This window comes from Chrysochloris asiatica, unplaced genomic scaffold (assembly GCF_000296735.1).
Source record: "Chrysochloris asiatica unplaced genomic scaffold, ChrAsi1.0 scaffold00096, whole genome shotgun sequence".
Lineage (NCBI taxonomy): Eukaryota > Metazoa > Chordata > Mammalia > Afrosoricida > Chrysochloridae > Chrysochloris > Chrysochloris asiatica.
Genome location: NW_006408614.1, coordinates 4220118 through 4241819, shown reverse-complemented (window position 1 = coordinate 4241819; position 21702 = coordinate 4220118). Strand labels below are relative to the sequence as shown.

General features: G+C 57.6%; 1 protein-coding gene across 2 annotated transcripts; it reads left to right on the top strand.

Annotated features, from left to right (window-relative positions):
- Positions 1-14618: 14618 nt before the first annotated feature.
- ECEL1 (endothelin converting enzyme-like 1) lies at positions 14619-20880 on the top strand. 2 transcript variants are annotated; one of them, XM_006866747.1, is made up of 17 exons: positions 14619-15516; positions 15990-16058; positions 16136-16246; positions 16324-16416; positions 16540-16664; positions 17161-17383; positions 17798-17896; positions 18062-18136; positions 18271-18374; positions 18638-18696; positions 18785-18836; positions 19354-19421; positions 19533-19657; positions 19856-19921; positions 20218-20313; positions 20527-20603; positions 20740-20880. In XM_006866747.1, the coding sequence occupies exons 1-17, from the start codon at positions 14731-14733 to the stop codon at positions 20837-20839; spliced, it is 2328 nt and encodes a 775-aa protein (XP_006866809.1). In that variant the 5' UTR covers positions 14619-14730; the 3' UTR covers positions 20840-20880. The 2 variants fall into 2 exon arrangements, with proteins under 2 accessions (XP_006866809.1, XP_006866810.1); XM_006866748.1 differs by having other exon boundaries at positions 14731-15516; positions 18271-18368; positions 20740-20839.
- The last annotated feature ends 822 nt before the right edge of the window (positions 20881-21702 follow it).

Sequence of the window (21702 nt, the reverse complement as noted above, 5' to 3'; positions counted from 1 at the left end):
CATGCACACACGTGTGCAAACTCAGGTGTGCACACACTCAGGACAGGAACTCATCTCCACGCACGCGTGCACACACATGCACACATGTGCACACGCACGCCCTAGCTTGGCGTGAACGTTCTGCACGCCCTGTGAGTGCAGAGAGACCCCTACTCCCCAGGCCAGGGGCACCAGGCTTCAGCCCTTTCTCATTCCTAAGCCTCAGAAGATAGCAGAGCTGGGGTTGGGGAAGGGGCAGAAGGGAGGAAGGGAGCCTTGTCAAGGACACCAGCAAGGAAGGGAGGGGGGTGGGGGGGAAAACATGAAGTGGAAGAAATAAAATCAAAAGGCTTTTAAGGCGTCTCTCCCCAAGTAGCTGATGTCTTGGCTACGATTGCCGGCAATGAAATATTGTGCTCTCTCTGATCGCTTAATGCACGGAGCCCCGCAGCCCCCTCCCCCTGCCCGGCGGCCTGCTCGTCTCTTCCCCCCACCCCCCTTCCCTCCCTCCCGGGCAGAGCTGCCTCCTGGCTGCCCGAAATGGCCAGAGCTTGTGGTGAAGGCCCAGCTGCAGACCACTTCCAGCTGGCATGGAGCCCCCACCCCCCAGGCAGCGCTGTGATGGGATCCCTGCATTTGCCTGCTGGGTCTGGGGGTCCTCCGGCACCTTCAGCCAGGAAGCCAGGGACACGAATCATGCTCCAATGAGATGGGAGGGGGGTTCCCCAAGTCAGTGGGGCCCAGCCATTCAGGCTGCAGGCTCTGCTCCGCCAAGGGTCTTGGAGACTCGGCTTGGGGTGGAGGTAAGGGAGGGGTCCGGCTCTATTTGTAGCCTTTAGGTAAATTCCAAACCCAGGACTCTAAGGCCTGGCTTTAGGCCTTAGCCCACCTTCCAGCTCCATCTCTTCTGGCTGGGCGACCTTGGACAATCTCCTGCGCCTGTTTCCACGTCTGGAAGGACGAGCAAATAATAGAACCGACCTCATAGGGTTATTGGGAGGATTAGAGGAGAAAATGTATGCAAATGCTCAGCGCAGGGCCGTGCGCAGGAGCCCTGTAAGTGGGGCTAATTATCCCTGTAATCCACCGGGGGTCCCACCCCAGCCGAGACGCGCGCGTTGGCGGAAGGAGCCGCCACCGAGGGCACTGGCCGCCCCCTCCGCCCCCTCTCGCACCACACTCCGCCCCACCCCCAAGCAACAGCACACTCAGTGCGCCTTTCTGTCAGGGCCGCCAAATTGGCCAAATCTCCGTAATGCTAAAAAATTGGCCCATTAGCTGGCAGGGAACATTGACACGAGGGGAGCACAGTGCTTCGCTGCCACAGATGTGCGGGGTGAGGGGTGGGGGAGGGGGCGCTGCAGCCTGGGGAGCGGGGGCGGGACAGCAGTGTCCCCAGAACCTGGGGAGGAACAGTGCAGCTGCCAGGGTGGATGAGTGTGCGCGTGCGCATGGATAGGCTTGTGTGCGCGTGCATATACGTGTGCAGACTGGTGTATGTGAGTGTATGTGTAAGTGGCTCAGGCCAAACTGTATGCGGTACACTCTTCCAAGGGACATAACAGCATCACCTCACAGAAACCTCACAACAACCCTGGAAGGTAGGCCCTGTTCTGATGTTGTTGTGTGTCCTGGAGTTGTTCCAACTCCTAGTTCCCCTCTGCACAACAGAAGGAAACACGCCTGGTCCTGCGCCATCCTCACAATTGTTGATACACTTGAGTCCATTACTGCTGCCCACTGGTGCGTCAATCCATTTATTTGGGGATTTTCCTCTTTTCCCATGACCCTCCACTTTACCAGCATGGTCAGCAGTTCAGATTTACCTGTCGTTCCTTGGGAAAATGATGAGGCTTTTTGCTCCTGTAAAGATTTTCAGCCTTGGAAATTCTATATAGGGTCGCTAAGAGTTGGAACTGACTCCACAGCACACAACCACCATCACCACCACTTTCCCAAGGTGATGTCCATATTGTCAGGACTGGTCCCTCTTGACAATATGTCCCAAGTATGACAGAAGAAGTTTTGCCACCCTGGCTTCTAAAAAAGCATTCTGGCTGTACTTCTTCCAAGACAAATTTGTTTGTTCTATTGGCAGTCCATGGTACTTTTAATATTCTTCTCCAACACTATAATTCAAATGCATTGGCTCTTCTCTTGTCTTCCTTATTCACTGTCCACCTTTCACATACATATGAGGTGATTGAAATTATCATGTCTTGGGTCAGGCACATCTTAATCCTCAAATTGATCTCTCTGAAAATACTTTATAAAGAAGACTTGTGCACCAGATTTGCCTAATGCAATATGTTGTTTGATTTCTTGACTGCTGAGTGTTGATGGTGGATGCAAGCAAAATGAAGTCTTTGACAACTTCAGTCTTTTCTCCATTTCTCATGATGTTATTTATTGGTCCAGTTATAAAGATTTTTGTTTTCTTTACATTGAGGTACAATCCAGGCTGTAGTCTTTTGATTTTCATCAGTAAGCACTTTAAGTCCTCTTCACTTCCAGCAAGCAAGGTTGTATCATTTGCATATCATATGGCAGGTTGTTAATGAGTCTTTTCTTGTTACAGATGTGGAAACTGAGGCTAGAAATCAAGAAGGGCTTCAGCAAGGTTGCTAAGTGAGTTTTCAGGAGAAGACTGTGATCTGAGAGTCCAGTGGCCTCCATGGAGCCCCTGCCCTGATGTCCAAGTCATCCCCAAGTGCCACGAACCTCTTCCCGGAAGCCTCTGCCCTCTGTGTCTGCCTCTTGGTCCTGCCCCACAGGGTTTCTTACCACAAAACCCACCTCTGGCTTGGGGCCAGCTGGGGTCTGGATGAGCTGACTTCTCCAGGTGCCCCACCTCCACCCCATTCAGGAATCCACTCACAGCCCTGGAAACCTGCTGCCCTTTAATGACCTCACTGGACTTCCCTAGGTTAGCTGAGATAAGCAGGGACTATCAAAAGACTCTTTTCAAGGGAAAAGTAGATGCAAGACCCCTTCCCCCACCCAGATACATTTCCGATGGTCTCCCAGCCCCTGGAGCTCACTGTGTCTCCAGTTTATCTGGTCTACCCTTGATCATAGAGAGCCGCCTGTTAGCTCAATGGTCTGTCCCTGGATGGTCCTCAGGCCCTGAGGGTGGCTCTTCAGAAGTAGCCACATCCCTGCCCAGAGTCCTTTCTCTGTCCACTACTCAGGTCCTGAAGGACCCCCACCCTCTCTGGCTTGCACATGGGAGATCATTTCTCCTAGCGGGAAGCTCAGACCCTTATTCTGCAGCTCCCCAAACTCCCACCCCAGCACTCCTATCAGACATTGGTCAGAGAGGGTGGGTACCTGGTCTCTTGGTCCCACTAAGTGACTGGTACATCCAGGCTACTCCCTGGACTGCAGCAGGGCGAAGGCTGAAGGACAGAGAGGTCAGCCAACTATCAAAGGCAGTTTCTTTCTTGGCCATGGACTAGTCCTCAGACATCATCAAGGGCTCAGTTGGACTGCTGCGGACACTGCTTTCCATGGGTTGCCACCTCCTTGTCCTCCAAGGCCTCACTGTTCATTCTCAGCTTGGCTATCATCCCACAAAAGGTGAATGGGTTCCCCAGAGCCAGCTATGCCCCAGAAAATGAGGGGGCATTGAGGGAGATAGGGTAGTGTGACCTCCATGGGGCTGGGAATGAAACTAGAATTAAGTTTCTTAGGTAAGAAGGTACCCTTATGACAATTCCCTTATCTTCAACCCTGGCCAAATTCTGCCAGAGGGCAGGCTCAGGGTCAGGACTGCTAAACCCCAACAGGGATGATGAGGTAGTTGACTCTGGACAAGTCTCCTGCTACTGCTGCTTCCAGGGTAGACTAGATGTCTCTCTCCCAACTTTCTTTCCCTTTTGCCCTCTGGCTTCCGCAGCCCCCCTCTACTGAGGAATGATGACATACCTACGTGTGAGTCTGGCCTCTCATGTCAGGCAGTTTAGGTTCCAGTCCTATCTCTGCTACTTCTTGGCTCTATAATTATGGCCCAGCCTTAACTGTAAGCCTGGGTTTCCTCACCTGTAACACAATAAGCATTTGTTGTTGTTGTTAAGTGCCACTGAGTCGGTTCCGACTCATAGTGACCCTGAACAGGGTTCCTGAGGCTGTAAATCTTTGCAGGAGCAGAGCCTTTTGGGTATTGTGAAGATTCCGTAAGATAAAATGCCTGTTGGCTTAAAACAGTGCTTGGTAGAGTTTGAGCTCTGATGATGACGGTGGTGGTGGTGGTGGTGAAGATGATGATGGTGAGAACAATGATGGTGGTGGTGATGGTGAGGAAGGTGATGGTAAGCCTGGGTTTCCTCACCTGTAAAACAATGGTGGTAGTGATGGTGAGGAAGGTCATGATGGTGTTGCTGGGGATGGGCATGGGTGGTAATGATGGTGGGATGGTCATGTAGGTGATGATTGATGGTGACAATGGTGAGGAAGGTGATGGTGGTGTTGGTGGGGATGGGAGGAGTAGTAATGATGGTCGTGGAAATAGGGATGGTAAAAAGGTTGGGATGATACAATTCCAGGCTCACATGCAGGGGCAGACTAGGCAGTGATGAGGCTTAGGAAGGTAGCCTAGTGGGTAGGAAGACAAGGAGTGCTGCGGTGTGAGCCATGTCTGCCCCACCCTAGCAGTGGAGGCTGACTGGCTGGGCAACAATCAGGCCTCTGCTCTGCCTGGTCTGACCGTGGCCTCTTGGCCCCACCTAGCCCTCTGGGAAGCGTCCACAGGTACTTCCTAGAGGGACAGGCTTGGCTTCGGTGAGGAATCAGGGTGGGGTGGTAGAACTCAGCCTGCTCCCCAGGAGGGGGAAGTGGTTGGGCTGGTGTGGGCAGGTTGGCATCATGCTGATGCATCTGGACTCACACTGACCAATTCAAGTCCAGTTCCACCACTGGACCAGGGTGAAGGAAGTCCTGGCTGCTTCTCATCTGGGTCTCAGCTTCGTCTCTCTGCCACAGGGGATAATAATTGCATCTACCTGGTGGTAATTGTTTTTTTTTTGTGTGTGTGTGGTTTTAAAAAAATTTTTTTTGCAACAATTCAAGAAGATAAAGTAAGTGGGTAGTCAATACTCCAGAAGTGTCACTGACTTCATTATGTTCGCCCCTGTTGGCTTGGATAGGCGGTACAGACTGTGGACAGGAGACTGACCCAGCTTCCTGGGGGGGGGGGGGGGGCGGAGCTCCTGCCCAGTCACCCCTAGGCAGGCTGGGCTTTGACACCCCCTCCCCCCCCCACTCCCTGAATGCTCCCTGCCCAGGCTGGCCACCTGCCGTTGCCCCCTTCTCCCAGCCTCCCCCTGTGCCCTCTCGGCAGGCTGGCGAGGGCTCTGACGTGTGAAATAAAAAGGGATTTTAATTACCTCTCAGCAAAACAGCAATTAGAGAGAATCACAGTACAACAGCCACCCCTCCTCCACCCCCCCAGCCCCCCCCCGCCAGGTCTCTGGTTCCCCTTTTCCTGCCCGCACCCTGCTCTGGCTTAGCAGCATGAAGCCCAATCCAGTTCAGGCCCCTGTCCCAGGACTGAGGACAGGAGTTGGTGGTGGGTGTGGGGGCAGAGGATGGGAGGGGGAGCCCCCAAAGGTGAAGCAAGTGGCCTACGTGGGGATCCTGGAGCAGCTGCATCCCTGGAGTGGCCAGCTTCCCATCTCCTTGGGGGCCCCTCTGGGGGTGCCCTGACACTATGCTTTCACTGTGGTCTTGTGTGTGCACGCCCAGCACATGTGAACCCCATGTGTGCATACGAGCACAAGCCAGAGAACAGCACAATGCAACCCCAGGAGGAGTTGGTGCTCTGGGAAACAGCACATTCTCCCAACAGGCTTTTAAACTAATTGCCTCTGACCCTAAGCCATAGCTCTAAGTTCCTGCCGCCCTCATCTGGCTCCTGCTAACCAGGGTCACCAATCTGCCTGTCCGAGGGGTCTGGGGCACCTGTGCAGCATTAGGGGAGGGGGCCCCATGGGTGGCCAGGGGCCGAGAGTGGGCGGCTGATTGAAGCAGTAATTGCAGGCAGCAGGCTTGCTAATGCATGTTATGATTAAGCCCCATTATGGGGCGGCAGCGTCACTGATGAGTGGAGGTGGGGCGGGGGGAGATAACTGACAGCCTAACTGCCACCCCCCCAGGTCCTTTCCACCAGAGGTGCAGGGACAAGAGCTTGTTAAGCTAAGAAGCTGAGCCAGGAGATGTATACCTAAAGATGGGAGAGGCACCCCACAAACACACCCGCCCCAGGATAAAGGTCTGGAAACCTTCGCTAGATTCTTTAGGGTCCCCGGCCCTACTAATTTTAGGGTTTCTGTGGCTGTGTCTGGGATCCTATAGTGACCTAGTGCTGGGTCATTGGGTAGCAATGCCAGACAGGCTACAGTGGACAGCAGACATCAAAACCTCAGTTTCTCCTTAGCTCATCAGTTCCATCAGGCTAACCAGGAACCCCATGCCCACTGTTGTGGATGGGGTCAAATAGAACTTGTTGATTCCCTATCCATCAGGGATCAGCCTCAGCATCCATCATTTCACAGAAGCCCAGAGAGGTTGCATGGCTTTCCTAAGAACACACAGCAAAGCCTGGGTTAGACCCTGTGTTACCTAATATCCCAGCTTGGCCACTAACCAGCTGTATCACTTTCTGACAGTCACTTAACTCTCTTGGCCTCAGTTGTTTTCTCTGTAAAATGGAGATCATATTCACATCCACTCCTAGGATTCTTGTGAGGATTAAACTAGATAATTTAGTTAAAGTCCAAGCCTGGTCATGAAGTTAGCTGCTAGTATCCTTAGCATTGAATATGCAATTTGACCCATGCCCTCTGTGGTAGGCAGAACTCTAAGATGGCTCCTAAGATTCCCAGCTATTCAGCCATGCACAAGTGTAGTTGCTGTTGTGAAGGGAATTTGCAAGTGCAATTACAGTCCTAAGTCAGGAAAGTATCAGGACAGGATGGGTTGAATCACAGGAGCTATTTACAAGCAGAGACTCCTTCTAGACTGTGGCAGAAGAGAAGTCAGAGGACTTGGCAGGTGAAGAGTCTCTCTGGTTATCGTTGGAGATGGAGGGGACCACATGGCAAAGACTGCAGGTGGCCTCTAGGAGAAGAGAGCAGCCCCTGGGACAGTCAGCAAGGAAATCGGGACGGCATTTCTACAGCCACAAGGTACTGACTTCTGCCACACCAATGAGCTTGGAAGAGCTGCTGAGTCCCAGATAAGAGCTGTATCCCTGGCTCAAACCTTGTTTTGCACTAGTGACACCCGGAGCAGAGAATCTAGTCACACTGTGCCAGACTTCTGACTGAAAAAGAAGGGGGGGTAATAAATTACTGTTGCTTTTAGTTGCTATGTTTGTGGCAATTGGTAACTTTACAGTAAAAGAATAATCCTCTTTGGGAGTTCTGACAGAATGCTTGGGGACATCTTTTCAGGAGAGGAGCTCAGTGCCCTGCTAAGGGCAGCCCTGAGGTGCTGCTGATGCCTCAGATGGCTGGATGAGCCCTAGTTGCTAGTTTCCCCAGGGTACCGAGGGGAAAAACAGAACTGGGCAGCCCTGGCACCCTGGGCTGCCCATCCCCAAATCTCATCCCATGGACGTCCTTCCTCCCCCACCAGCTTGCCCCTAGTCCTTAGCAAGTGGTGGTGGAGACATGGGTGGACATTCTTGGTGACACCCAGGAGACAGTTTGGGGAGCTTCAAGTCTGTGTTCTTGTCCTCTCTCCATGGTGCTGCTTTAGGCGGTCTCTGAGAACCCCCTCCACCATACACACCATCCAGTAAGGCCCCACCCAGGGCTGTGCCCAGCCCCCTAGCCCTTGCTCCTCACTCTGCAGCTCAGCTCTCCTTCCAGGGACAATTAGTGGCCTCTGCTTTAATTAGCTAACGATCCCTTTCAGTTCCAATCACTTGAAATGAACATGGAACGCGGCAGGGACCTCCGGCCCAGTGAGGCAAGGGGTTCTGCCAGCATCTCCGGGCTCTGATGTCCCAAGCCCACCCCTCTGTGGCCACAGGCAATGGGCCATGGTGGCCTTGACAGGAAGGGGTGCCTCTGGGCTCTGCATCTCCTGCCCCTACGGTCTTATTTGCATCTTGCAGCTGGAGTGCCTGCCCATCAAACATGAGCCCAAGGGGCCTGGTGTCAGAGACTGAGGTCTCTCTCTACCTCCTCCCTGCACCCCCTGCCAGCACCTCACTTTGGCTTTCCAAGCTAGCCCCTCACCCCAGTCCCTGTGGCCCAGGCTGAGCAGGAAAGTAGAGTGTGGGGGCGTACCTGAGGCCCAGTGAACTGCAGAAGTCACCACAAAAGGCGGAGCCACAGAGAATGTCAGGTGAGGACAATGCAGTGCAGGAGGTATGAGCACAATAGAAAGAGAATGACAGATGCTTCAGGCTGGGAGATCCAGGGAGGTCCCTTGGAGGCAAGGACATCTGTCCTTGGAAGGGAGGCCAAGGCATTTTCTGGACTGCAGCCCCGAGGTCCCTCCAGGCCTTTGGGCAAGGCCAGCTCCAGTACTGACCTGTCTCCCTGTCCACCCCGATTTACCTCCCTTCCTATGGCCCTGGCTTTGCAGTCAGAGCCGGCCTTAGTTCTGTGTTGTACCCACTTGGGCCTTCCAGGGCCCTGCCCACCCTTCCAAGATGACCTTTTCTCTCCCAGTTCTTGGGTGCATGGCCCTGGAACTCAGACATGAGTTCAACTCTCAGCATTAGTACTCACTAGCCGGGGAGTTGTCTGGGCCTCTATTAATCAGGACAGATAAGAGACTCCTTCATGCCTGGAGCTGTCTGGGAACTCAGGGAGAGCAGGCTGCGCAGCACCTGGAGGTGCTCTGTATGGGTCTGCCATTCTCAGAACGGTAGCACCCATGACCATGTGGGGCCCTCTGGGGGGAGGCAGTGTGCTGGACCAGTTCCAGTCAGTCCATCCCAGTCAGAGGGAATGGTCTGAAGGCAGGGCAGAGTCCCCAGAAGCCACTGCCAATTTATGTGCAGTGACTTCTGGGGAAGGTGGAAAGGGGGGCTGGGCCATGGAGGGCTGGAGGAGGGGGAGCAGGACCCCAGTGGGCAAGGGATTGAGACCCCTTGCTCTCTTTCCAGTTTGGAAGGAAGAAGTAAAGGCCAAGATTTAGAAACAGATGAAGGATAGGAAGGAGAGGAAGGCGCAAGATGGAGTCCAAGGCTGAGGCACGAGGACCCTGACAGAGGCAGGAAAGAGGAAGAAGAGAAGAGGTAGACAGGCTGGGTTAGAGTACAAGCAGCTGACAGGAGGGAGCCTGGAAACCTTGGGAGGGACAGTGGGGCCTGGTGCCACAGCCCCACCTAAGCAAGCATCCTAGGATTGGGAAGGAAAGGGAGCCAGGAGGAGGCTGAGAGGCAGGACCCCAGGATAAGGTCTAGGATTTGGAGAGCAGGTGTGGGTGAGACACTGTCATCAGTGTCCCTAAGACCTGGATGGTGACAAGCCCCAAGGCAGCCCCACTAATGACTTCTGTGTGGTTTGGGAAAGGTTGGCCTGAGCTTGGAAGTACTGTGAGCTACAGTGGGAAGCAGGGCACTGTACAATACATCCTATAGTGCCCATCTGTTCCAACAAATCAACCAGATGCACATCTGGATCAAGATGCATATGCAGACATGATCAGTGGTCACCGGACTCACCTCAGGGGAAGAGGTGCCAGGGGACTCCACATACATGTACTCTATCTACATAGTTCTTTGTGGTCTAAATCACTTTAAAAAATATGCATATATTTATGGGTGGAATAAAAATCAATATAGAGAAAAGTGTGTGCACAGTAGTGTACACAGTGGGATAGAGAGTGTACACGGTGGGATGGTGGGATGGAGAGAGTGCATGGTGGGATGGAGAGTGCATGGTGGGTGGGATGGAAAGTGTGCATGATGGGATGGAGAGAGTGCATGGTGGAATGGAGAGTGCATGGTGGGATGGAGAGTATACACAGTGGGATGGAGAGTGTACACAGTGGGATGGAGAGAGTACATTGTGGAATGAAGAGTGTACACAGTGAGATGGAGAGTGTGCACATTGGGGTGGAGAGTCTGTGTCCAGTGAGGGTAACGGGAATAAGACGATTTGGAGGAGGCTGAGGGGCCTGTTTGTTCTCTGCTTCCTCCCAGAGGCAATGAAATGAGCATGAGGATATGAGAACCCAAGCAGGTTAGTAGCGGGGACACGAGGTCTGACCCACACCTGGCACTGGGGTACTGCACACAGGGGTTTTCAGTCGCTTGATCAGCCCTCACTCAGTCTTTCCCTGGTCATCACACACTTGTCCCCATGGGATGCGGGTTCACAGCTGAGTTGATATAGGAAGAGCAGGGCTGTCAGGAGAGACTTGGTTCTCAAGATAATGGGGGCCTGGCCGTGGCACCTGCCCAGGAGGGACAGGTTGAATCCTCAGCTCCCAGATGGATGCTAGACAACTGGCCAGTAAAAGAGGGAAGAGGAAGACTGTTCCAAGCATCAGGATCAGCCAGTGCTAAGGCCCTGAGGTGAGAGAGAGTGCCAGCTATGATCTGGGAAATGAATCAGAAGATAGTGAGGGTGGGGAGACAGAGACTGAAGAAGAACAGAGAAGGGCAGACAAGAAAAAGATCACTGCCTTGTTGGCTATGTTAAGAGGAGGATGAGGCTGAGATTTGGGGGACAGTGGGGAGTCACCCAGGCCAGAGTGGGCAGAGATGTCAGAAAGTTCCAGGGGAACTCAGCTGGGGAGCTGGGCCAGGCGAGGGGAGGCTCTGGAGCCTGACCATAGGAAGGATAGGAGGTTGCCCATGTCACGGGGAACCCAGGAAGTGGGTGGGGCTGCCCTCACAGCTTAGGGATCTGAAAGCAGGTGAATGACCACCACCCACCTTCCATCCCAACTCAGCTTGGCCAGGAGCATGCTCCTTGGGGTGGTGGTGCTGAGGCAAGACAGAAGGGGCCCTTTCCCCCAACTGGTCATTCACAGCAAGGAGGAGTGGAGATATGGGGAGAGATGTGGGCACAGGGACCTTTTGGGACCCCCAGATCTGATGCAGGCACCCAGCTTTCTAAGGAGAGCCAGGGGCAGTACTGAGCAAGCTGCCTTGTGGCTCCCCCCACCCCAGTCCTGCCACCCTAGCCACTTGGGAGAGTCATTTCATTTCTCAAATTAAAAATCCATTTTGCGCTGTGAATAATAGATGGAATGAACCCCGGGAGGCCGGGCCAACGGCAAGCTGGTTTGAGGGGTTGGTTTTCAGGGCACGGAAGCCAGGTTGAGTTGGCAAGGGAAGGGAGTGTGGGAGAGCTGACTCCTGACCAACATGCTCCCTGGGGGGCTCTCAGTCCTCAGGCTCTGACTCAGAAAGATGCAACCCCTTTCAGGTGGGTGGGTTCTGGCCCTGGTCAGGGAGGAGGCAGAGTTCCATCCCTGAGACCCTCCCCTCTGGCCCACCAACCCCCATTCCCTCACCTCTCTGCTGGCGGCATGGGGGCCCTCCCTCTTCCTGCTCTGGCTGCTGGCCACCAGCAGCTTTACTTGGACTTAGCTGGATGCTAGTGTGTCATCCTCTTGCTCATCAGTCATGGGGTCACATTGACAGTTGGGGTGGGTGGGGGAGAACTGGAAAACACCAAAAGACTACCCCTAGGGAGCTGGAGATTGGACCCTCCACTCCTCCCAGCCTAGACTTTCCTTTCTGAGATGGACGAAGAGCGAAAAAGAAGATGCTGGACCACTCTGCTGCTGGGATGGATAGAGTGCACCAGAACTCGGGGTCTCACAAGAGTCCAATCTGAGTCACTTCCGTTGGTCCTGGTTGTTGCTCTCAGGGCTGGGGTCAGCTGAGAACCTCTGTGGATCAATGGGGAGGGGTGGGAGGAAGGAATAGGATGAGTCACTGAATAGAGCAGGGGAGATGGAGCCAGCCAGGCAGGGCAGCGTGACTAGGACTTGACGCACATGAACCGATCAATGGTCACAAGACTGGGAAAGGCATGGAGGGTCTGAGAGCTGACTGGGTGGGAGGCTGGAGGGGGCAGAGGTACAGGGCCAGGGGGGTGGGGGGTGGGGGGCGCGTTACAGTGGCCTGAGCAGGAGTGTGGGGAGGAGCATGTTTGCCTTTGCGCCTTTCTGTCAGAAAAGAGCGGTTCCCTGAGACAATATCCATTTTTATATTTCTTGGAAATTTCACGGCATTCATTTCGGGGAAAATAAAAGCTGTCATTGCTGGAGAAATGATACCAATCAGGGCCTGAAAAGGATGGAAAATTATCCTCCTGGAGACTCGTTGGGGGAAAAATGCAGATTAAAAGCACAAAGAGCCACTTTGCCACCTCCCTGCCCTCCCCTCCCCCTCACGGAATCTCCACGTTTTCCGTAATTCTCCCTCTCCTCAGAAGAATTAATTGGGCCAAGAAGAATGCACGGGGCAGAGGGGAGCCCCAGGATGATCAGAAATGGGGCAAAGCGTCCAGAGCAGGACATACAGATGGAGAGATGGAAAGACAAGCACAGGCTAGACATCAAGTGGGCACTGGACTGGTGCGCAGTCTCAGGATAGGGGGACAGGGCCCCGTTTCTATCATATGAGGTTCTATAGGCTCAAAAATTGTTTGGCCATTTCAAAAAGTCGGTGTTTTTCCGAATCTCCTCTTAGGGACCCTGACAGAGGGTGAGCAGAGAAAGCAGGACTCCTAAACGTCGAGTTCATCTAGGTACCCAGAGTTCCTCCCGAGCCCTGTGCACAGGCCCGGTGGGCTCGGAGGTGAGCAGGGCGAGGTGGCCCTGCTCTCGGTGAGCAGGGCGAAGTGGCCCTGCCCTCCAGGGGATCAGAAGAAAGGAGTAGAAGGTGAAATTCAGAGTCCCCTGCCTAGCCTGATAGCCCACTCTGCGGGCTGGAAGCGGGCCCCCTGGAGTCCTTTTTTCCCTATTTGGGTCAGGGATGGGGGTGGGGCTGTTTCGGCCACCGAGGCCCCTTTTGTCGTTGCCTCTACGGTCCCCCTCCCACTCCAGTACCAGAAGGAGGTGAAGGAAGCAGAGGGCGGACCTAAACCCATAGCCCTCGAGGTTGGCCTGGCGGGGCGGGGTTGAAAGAAGGGCTTAAGGCCCGCTTATGGAAAGTCTGTTGTGTCCGGCGCTGCTGGGCGGTAAACGCGCTGCGTGCGCGCAGCCCGGACCTCTCGAAGAGTGCTCTCTGGGTCGGGCTCCCGTCCCAGGTTGCGTTGGGGAGCCTCTTCATCTCCAGCCTCAATCCCTTTAGGGTGCGTGGCCTCCGTGGGGTACCGGAACAGACGGATTCCCCTTCTTGGGAGTGGCAGCCGTCCTCTCGTTCCGGACACGACTCGCCCCGAAGTCCCCGAGTCTGGAGATTGTGTGCGACCCTCGGGTGCTTGTCCCCTCGGCGGCTGTCCCCGCCCCTGCACTGCAGCCGAGCTGACAGGTAGCGGAGAGGGAAGCTAGCAGAGGAGGGGCTCAGGGGGCGGACGGAGGAGGGTGGAGCCGCCGGCGCGCCCCCTCCCTCGGGGCCGGCGGGCGGCGCGGTGCGGTGCGGCGGCGAGGAGAGGCGGACGCTTGCAGAGAGCGGTCGCCCGTCCCGCTCCACTCCGGTCTGGGCTCGGCTCTGGCTCGGCCTCGACCTCGCTCCGCTGCGCTCCGGCCCGAGCGCGTACCTGCCGGGTAAGTAGCGTCTGAGCCCGCTGCCGCCACGGCCCCAGTTGCGGCCACCTCCGCTGCTGCCGCCTCGCTGAGCCTCCCGGCTTTGTCTGCGTCCTCACGGCTCGGGCTGCGGCGGCGACTCCCGGACTCGGCGGGCTGCGGGCACCGGCAAAGCGCGGGAGGTTCAGCGACCAGGGCCCCGGGTGCGCCTGGCCAGAGGGATCCGCGCCGGAGGGTGGGATGGGGGGAACTTCGCCCAAGTTTGGATTCTGGGGAGAACCTGTTGAAGCTGGGAGTGGTCTGGGACGGGGGACAGAGCCGATTCCGGTTCCTCTCCAGGACTGTCGGGGTGCCTTCCTGGTCCAGGAGCCGCAGGACGCGCTCTGCTTGGAGAGGGGCAGGTGGGCATTGGGGCCATTCAGCCGAAGGTGCCCAGGATGGGGCTGAGGAGGACCTGCGGAGACCCTCGAGGACAAAGTTAGATTCTTTGGCCGCTTTCCTTGAGCCTCCAGGCTCAGAGCTGAGAGTGGAAGGTGGGGCTAGTTGGCAGGCTGCTTTGGGGTCTGCATAGACGCTCGCCTGACCGCACCTCCTTTCTGCCGTCTCCGCTCTCCTGCTCTACCCCACCTGGCCTTGGCTGCAGCGGGGTGTCTTTCATTGATGGTCTAATACGTGGCAGGCCCATGCCCTCCTGTTTTATATATCGGTGCCTCTCCACCCAGTGGGCACCTAGTGTGTGCTAGGTGGGGTGGGGGAGGATGTTAATGAACGAGGGCTTTGCATTCGGAAGGCGGTGGTCACTCTTCACCTTCTCCTTTCTTCATTTCCGGAGTGGCCGAGGGAGGCCAGGCCCCAGGCCCCCGGTTGGGGAGGGAGGGTGGCCCCCAGGCTCCGGACCTAGGCCTGCGCTCTCCTCGCCGTGATGTGGGTCCCTTCGGCTCTCTGAGCCTGAGCCCCCCTTCTCACAGGGACGGCCCGGGGGCCATGCGGAGGCCCACGAGGGAGCTGGCAGTCCAACGCGTCCTATAGCCGCCCGCGGGCGTCCGGGGCTGGGGCCCCCGCGGTGGTAACTGCGGTAGCATCATGGAGGCTCCGTACTCAATGACGGCGCACTACGACGAGTTCCAGGAGGTCAAGTACGTGAGCCGGTGCGGCGCGGGGGGCGCGCGGGGGACCTCGCTGCCCCCGGGTTTCCCGCTAGGCGCGGGGCGCAGTGCCTCTGGAGTCCGGGCTGGGCTACCACGCTGGAACCGGCGTGAGGTGTGCCTGCTGTCGGGGCTGGTGTTCGCCGCTGGCCTCTGCGCCATCCTGGCCGCCATGCTGGTCCTCAAGTACCTGGGTCCGGGAGCTGCGGGCGGCGGCGCGTGCCCCGAGGGATGCCCAGAGCGCAAGGCCTTCGCGCGCGCCGCACGCTTTCTGGCTGCCAACCTGGACGCCAGCATCGACCCGTGCCAGGATTTCTACTCTTTCGCGTGCGGCGGCTGGCTGCGACGCCACGCCATCCCCGACGACAAGCTCACCTACGGCACCATCGCGGCCATCGGCGAGCAGAACGAGGAGCGGCTGCGTCGCCTGCTAGCGCGGCCTGGGGGCGGCCCGGGCGGCGCGGCCCAGCGCAAGGTGCGCGCCTTCTTCCGCTCGTGCCTGGACATGCGCGAGATTGAGCGACTGGGCCCGCGGCCTATGCTCGAGGTCATCGAAGACTGTGGCGGCTGGGACCTGGGCAGTGGGGCTGAGCGCTCGGGGCCCGCGGCGCCCTGGGACCTCAACCGGCTGCTGTACAAGGCGCAGGGCGTGTACAGCGCCGCCGCGCTCTTCTCGCTCACCGTCAGCCTGGACGACAGGAACTCCTCGCGCTACGTCATCCGTGTGAGTGTAGCGGGAGACCGGCCGCAGCGGCCGGCGCGGGCTGAGCGCGCGAGGACGGTGCTAGTCATTTCCCGGCGTAATTGTGGTGTTTAGCCGAGCCGCGGGGGCCGCAATTTCCAGTCCTCAGGCGGTGGGGAGCGCAGAGGGAAGGGGCTCCGAGGGCGGATAGGCGCAGCGGGGACACGCAGAGGGCGGAGGAATGCCCAGGCATGTCCAGGGCTCCGCTGTCAGTGCGGCCGCGTGAGCGCCCCTCACAGGCCGGGAAGGAATTGGGAGGGCAGGGCGCCAGGGGGCCGAGGTGGGGGTGGGGCTGCCATGGCTGTCTGGTTGGGGTAGGGGCCAGTTTCTTTGTACTCGTGGTATTGTGACAGAGAATGCCTGGCATGTTTTCTGCTGGCGCTTTTGAGTGAGGAGTAGTGCACTGGGGTGCGGGGACCTGACATGGTGACCTCTGGGCCTGTCTTCCTCCCCAGATCGATCAGGACGGTCTCACCCTACCGGAGAGGACCCTCTACTTAGCCCAGGATGAGGAGAGTGAGAAGGTACCTGAGAATGGGCTGGGTTGCAGGGAGGCCTTGGCCCTGCACCCACCGGTGACGAGCCCCCATTGCTTTTGCAGATCCTGGCTGCTTACCGGGTGTTCATGGAGCGCCTCCTGGGGCTACTGGGCGCCGAGGCGGTGGAGCAGAAGGCGCAGGAAATCCTGCAGCTGGAACAACAGCTGGCCAACGTGAGCAGGCGGGCCAGGTAGGCTAGGGGCCCCGAGCCCCCGGAGGGACTGGGGTCCATGTGGATCTCCACCCTCAGATCACCGTGTCGGAGTATGATGACCTTAGGCGAGATGTCAGTTCCATGTACAACAAGGTGACTCTGGGCCAGCTGCAGGAGATCACACCCCATGTGAGTGCAGCCGTGGCTGGGGGGTGCTAGGGCAGGGGATGGGTGCGGGTCCTGGGACCCAGGGTCACCCCCACCCCAGACCCATCCACCCATGTCAGTGTCCCCACCCATGACAACCCACAGCTGCGGTGGAAGTGGCTGCTGGACCAGATCTTCCAGGAGGACTTCTCGGAGGAGGAGGAGGTGGTGCTGCTGGCCACGGACTACATGCAGCAGGTGTCCCAGCTCATCCGATCCACACCCCGAAGGTAAGGTGGCTGCCCACCTGGGCCTACCTGGATCCCGATCCGTCTGTTTGTAGGCACGCTCTGGAAGCCTATGAGGAGCCCTAGTATTCTAGGACCCTGGGCAGGACTGGGAGTCTAAGTGGATATCAGACATGGAATATGCTTACTGCTGGCCTTTCAGGGCCACCTCAGGGAGTCTCAGTCCATTTTGGGAAGAACAGAGGCCCTTGAGCCTCACTCTGAGTCCTAAGTCACAGTCACCCCTGCTCCACCCAAGCTCTGACCCACCAGCTCTGGGGGCTCTGCTTGGCGGTGGGAGTGTGCCCGGCTGCATGTGGACCCTTGCGCCTGGTCTAGTCCCGACTCAGCCTTTCATCCTTGCAGTGCCTCCCGGGCCCTTTATGTGGGTGCTCTTGGATGCTGGGCACAACCTCTGGTGGAGGGGGCAGGTGGTGCCGTCGGGTGGGCCCAGTGCCCCTGGGCCTGTCTGGACTCCTGGCTGCCTCCCCTGCCCCAGGATCCTACACAACTACCTGGTGTGGCGGGTGGTGGTGGTGCTCAGTGAGCACCTGTCCCCACCATTCCGAGAGGCGCTGCACGAGCTGGCGAGAGAGATGGAGGGCAGTGACAAGCCACAGGAACTGGCCCGCGTCTGCCTGGGCCAGGCCAACCGGCACTTTGGCATGGCGCTTGGTGCCCTCTTTGTCCATGAGCACTTCTCAGCTGCCAGCAAGGCCAAGGTCAGGCTGCCCCTAGGTGTTGGGGTGGGGTGGGGAACCCAGAGTCAACAATGCCCCTGCAGCCAGGGTATCTGGTTCAGCTGTTCTGAGGTCCCAGGCCTCTTGCCCTACGAAGCCTGCTGGCTGGTCAGCCACAAGAGACCCTGCATGCTGAGCTCTTGCCCACTCTTCTCAATAGGCGGAGCCTTAGGATTGTATGTGATCATTACTGGGCCATCTCTCTCCTTTCAGATTGGGAGTCAGTTATGGGGGTGTGCAGGGCTTGGACCCCCCCACCTCCAAAGTTTCCTTTTGGTGTCCAGTGCCAAAGCATAGGGCTCACAAAGTGTTGCTGAATGGTTAGGGGTGTCCCAAGCCAGCTACTCGGGACCTAGAGCTATGGTTCCTAGGATGACCCTAACCCCTGACCTGCAGGTACAGCAGCTGGTGGAAGACATCAAGTACATCCTGGGCCAGCGCCTGGAGGAGCTGGACTGGATGGACGCTGAGACCAAGGCGGCTGCTCGGGCCAAGGTGAGAGGGTTATTCATTGGGCACCGGCTGTGTGCCAGGTCCGGGGAGCAAAGAACAGAAAAAAAGAGATGAGGATGCTTGTCTCATGGGTGGAGCTGACATCAGCTACCTGTTGGTCCACCTGACTCTTAAACCTCCAGTTGCATGCCCGTCTCTGGCCCGCAGCTCCAGTATATGATGGTGATGATTGGTTACCCAGACTTCCTGCTGAAACCTGAGGCCGTGGACAAGGAGTACGAGGTAGGCCTATTTCCCCTGTCCAACCCACCTAGTCTGTCCGTCCCTTGTGGAGACCCCCAGGGCAGTCCAGCTCCAGACTCAGGGAACGAGCCTGGCCCTGGCTGATCCCCCTGAGCACTGCCTGTCCCTTGCAGTTTGAGGTCCACGAGAAGACCTACTTCAAGAACATCTTGAACAGCATTCGCTTCAGTATCCGGCTTTCTGTCAAGAAGATCCGGCAGGAAGTGGACAAGTCCACGTGGGTGCCCAGCTGGTGCAGGCAGCACCCTGGGGATGAGACTCTTTACCAAGGACAGGAGAATAGTGTGTGTGTGTGGGTGGGGGGGGAGGGGGCACAGAGCAGGATACTTGGCTGGGTCTCCTGCGTGGGAGACATCCAGTAGATGTCTGTCCATGGGACCCAGGGAGGAGGAAGCTACTAGATATTGGTGAAGGGGTGGGTGTGCGGGGCAGTAGAGGCGGGGATGTGGCCCCCCCAGCTGACCTATCCTCCCTCCACAGGTGGCTGCTCCCCCCGCAGGCACTCAATGCCTATTACCTACCCAACAAGAACCAGATGGGTAAGGGGCAGGTTTGGACAGGGGCGGGGCCTGACACTGGTCGGGGCATCAGCAGGAGCAGGTCTGATTGTGGCCACGCCCCCTACAGTGTTTCCCGCTGGCATTCTGCAGCCCACGCTTTATGACCCCGACTTCCCACAGTGAGTTTGGGGGTGAAGGACAGCGCCTGGCGGGGCTGAGGTGGGTGGTGCTGCCCAGACTGCCCTGAACCTGGCTAGGGGGCTTAGGAATCATGACAGTGCTGACCCAGGTGCCCAGAGCCCCACATCACCCTGTTACTATGAAAAACGTCTATTTTGGTTTTCCTTCAACATCCAGTCCTGTTATCCTCATCTACCTTACCTGTGGCTCGTTTAGGTGTTACATAAATGAGCGAGCCTAGCGGTGAGGAAGGAGGCCAGCCCTCGTGTGGGTGCTTCTGTCTCTTCCCAGCCCTGTCCCCCACACCCCCCAGCTCCATGAGGTGGTACTACTTAGAATGCAGCTGGGCAGTGGCCCCTGAGAAAGCTGAAGTGTGAGGGGCCCAGGGCCATGTGGCCTTCCTTGGCCACCTTCCAGTCCATGGGAATGGGAGCGGGGGCACTCCTGAAACCTGGGCAGCAGTTGGGGGCTCTCAAGACATCAGGAACTGATTCTGATGCTGTGGCCTGGGCCCAGGTCTCTGAACTATGGGGGCATTGGCACGATCATCGGGCATGAGCTGACCCATGGCTACGATGACTGGGGTGAGGACCCTGGGGCCTTGGGGGGCGTGGGGTGTGCTGATTGAGGGTACAGGCTGGTGGGTGAGTGGGGGGAGGACGCAGTGCCCAGCCCACCCAGCCCTCTGTCCACAGGGGGCCAGTACGACCGTTCGGGAAACCTGTTGCATTGGTGGACGGAGGCCTCCTATAGCCGCTTCCTGCGCAAGGCTGAGTGCATCGTCCGTCTCTATGACAACTTCACCGTCTACAACCAGCGGGTTAGCCCCTCGCCCCTCGGGAACATTCCCACCACTGGCATGCATGAACGCGCAAACAGAGCCTGTGCCAGGCCCCTGCAGACACACTGACGTGGGTCCACACACCTTCCGTGTACACTCACACCGTGCACCTGGGGAAGGTGGACGAGCACCAGTGTGGGCTGTACCACACAGCCCCAGGCTCTCTTGGTTTGGCAGGTGAACGGGAAGCATACGCTGGGTGAGAACATCGCAGACATGGGTGGCCTCAAGCTCGCCTACTATGTGAGTTCCTCTGCTCCGTCCTCATCCTGGATTGCCACCTGGGGAAGGCTGTGAGCAGCCACCCCTCTCCCCTTCTAGGAGCTCTGTATCCAGAGGCCAGGTCGGCCTGTGCTGGACAGACTTACAGGCCCTTCTTTGTGGGAAGAGGCGGTGACCCTGAGTGGGCTTCACACACCTGGGTGGGCTGGGCAAGGCTCTTGCTCGCAGTCCATGACCAGCATCGAGGAGAAGGGGGCAGTGCCCAGGGCAGGGTGAGTCTGGTCATCTCACAGGCGCCTGGCTCTCTGTACCTCCAGGCCTACCAGAAGTGGGTACGGGAGCATGGCCCGGAGCACCCCTTACACCGACTCAAGTACACGCACAATCAGCTCTTCTTCATTGCCTTCGCCCAGGTGGGCCCAGGCTGGGGCTGGGGGCTGGGCAGGGGACCCCAGAGGAGGCGGGAGGGCACAGCATCCAGGTACAGGGTCAGCCTGTTTCCTGTCAGTTGTCCCTTCTAAGTTGATGGTCCCACGGTTTCTGATGGGGGTGTTTGGGCCTAGCCTGTGGGGTGGTGAGAGGACTCTGAGGGGGTGGGGCCTCATTCTCTCCTCTCCTGGGCCCAGAACTGGTGTATCAAGCGCAGGTCGCAGTCCATCTACCTGCAGGTGCTGACAGACAAGCATGCGCCTGAGCACTACAGGTATGCCCTCTCTCTGGCTCCTTGCCAGTCGCCTGCCTGCCTGGTGCCACCCCTTTTCTGCTCTGGGGTGGGAGCAGCTGGGGAGGGGAAGGGACAGAGGACTGCTTGGCTGCTAGGCCTTCCCTCGCTCCCCCAGGGTCCTGGGCAGTGTATCCCAGTTCGAGGAGTTTGGCCGGGTTTTCCACTGCCCCAAGGACTCGCCCATGAACCCTGCCCACAAGTGTTCCGTGTGGTGAGCCTGCCGCCCCCACTGCCCTGCACGCCTCGCCTCCTGCTGCCACCAGCCTTCCCAGCCCCTGCTCCCCTCACTCTGGAGGAGTGAGGTAGGGAGGAGACTGGGCTCCAAGGATGGGGAGAAGGGCCCTGGGGCCACCTGACTGGGCTCTGTTGGGTGTACAGGCCCCATCTTTGCTGTGTTCTTGCTGCTAAGTTTGGTCAATAAAGCTGCTATACTATATTGCCTTGGCTTCTTCAGGATCCCAGAGAGATGCTCTGCAGGGAGGCCTGGGCACAGCCAGGATCTGGAGAGGACCTGGGAGGCACAGGTTCCCTGTCCTACGCTGGGGCAGTTCCCCTCTTGATGCGTTGGACCTACCTCCCCCCTATTCCCATATTCCCTGTCCCCCACCCACTTTTGCCCCCTGTGTCCCAGACTCCCCATGTCTCTGCCCCCATGTCCCCACCTCCTCTGTGCCCTTACCCGATGTCCCCTCCTTCTCATGTCCCCTTCCTCCATGTCTGCTTCTCCCGTGTCCCCGCTCTCATGTGTCCTCACCTCCTGTGACTCCCAGCATCTCCGGTATCTAACCTCTCCATGTCTTGTGGTCCCCCGTGTCTCACCCCCAGCCTCCTCTATCCCCAGCCCCCCAGTGCTCTACTGTCTTTTCTACCAGCCACTAATTTCACTAACTCAGAGTGTCCTGTCTAGTTCTGGGGGGTGCCTGGAGCAGCCTTATGTGGGTACCCGAACACCAAACCCAGGGCCCACCTTCCAGATGGTGTGGAGAATGCTTTATTGCTAGGCAGCCCCTAGTCCCAGCTCCTTGTTGGAGAATGATTGTGACTCTCTCTCCTGAACCAGGGGCTGGCCCACATGACC

Excerpts from the sequence above, each read along its gene's own strand:
- ECEL1 (XM_006866747.1), top strand. The coding sequence starts at position 14,731 with ATGGAGGCTCCGTACTCAATGACGGCGCACTACGACGAGTTCCAGGAG. Across the intron at positions 18,375-18,637 it reads CAGGAAGTGGACAAGTCCAC|GTGGCTGCTCCCCCCGCAGG; the intron begins GTGGGTGCCCAG and ends CTCCCTCCACAG. Across the intron at positions 19,422-19,532 it reads CCATGGCTACGATGACTGGG|GGGGCCAGTACGACCGTTCG; the intron begins GTGAGGACCCTG and ends CTCTGTCCACAG.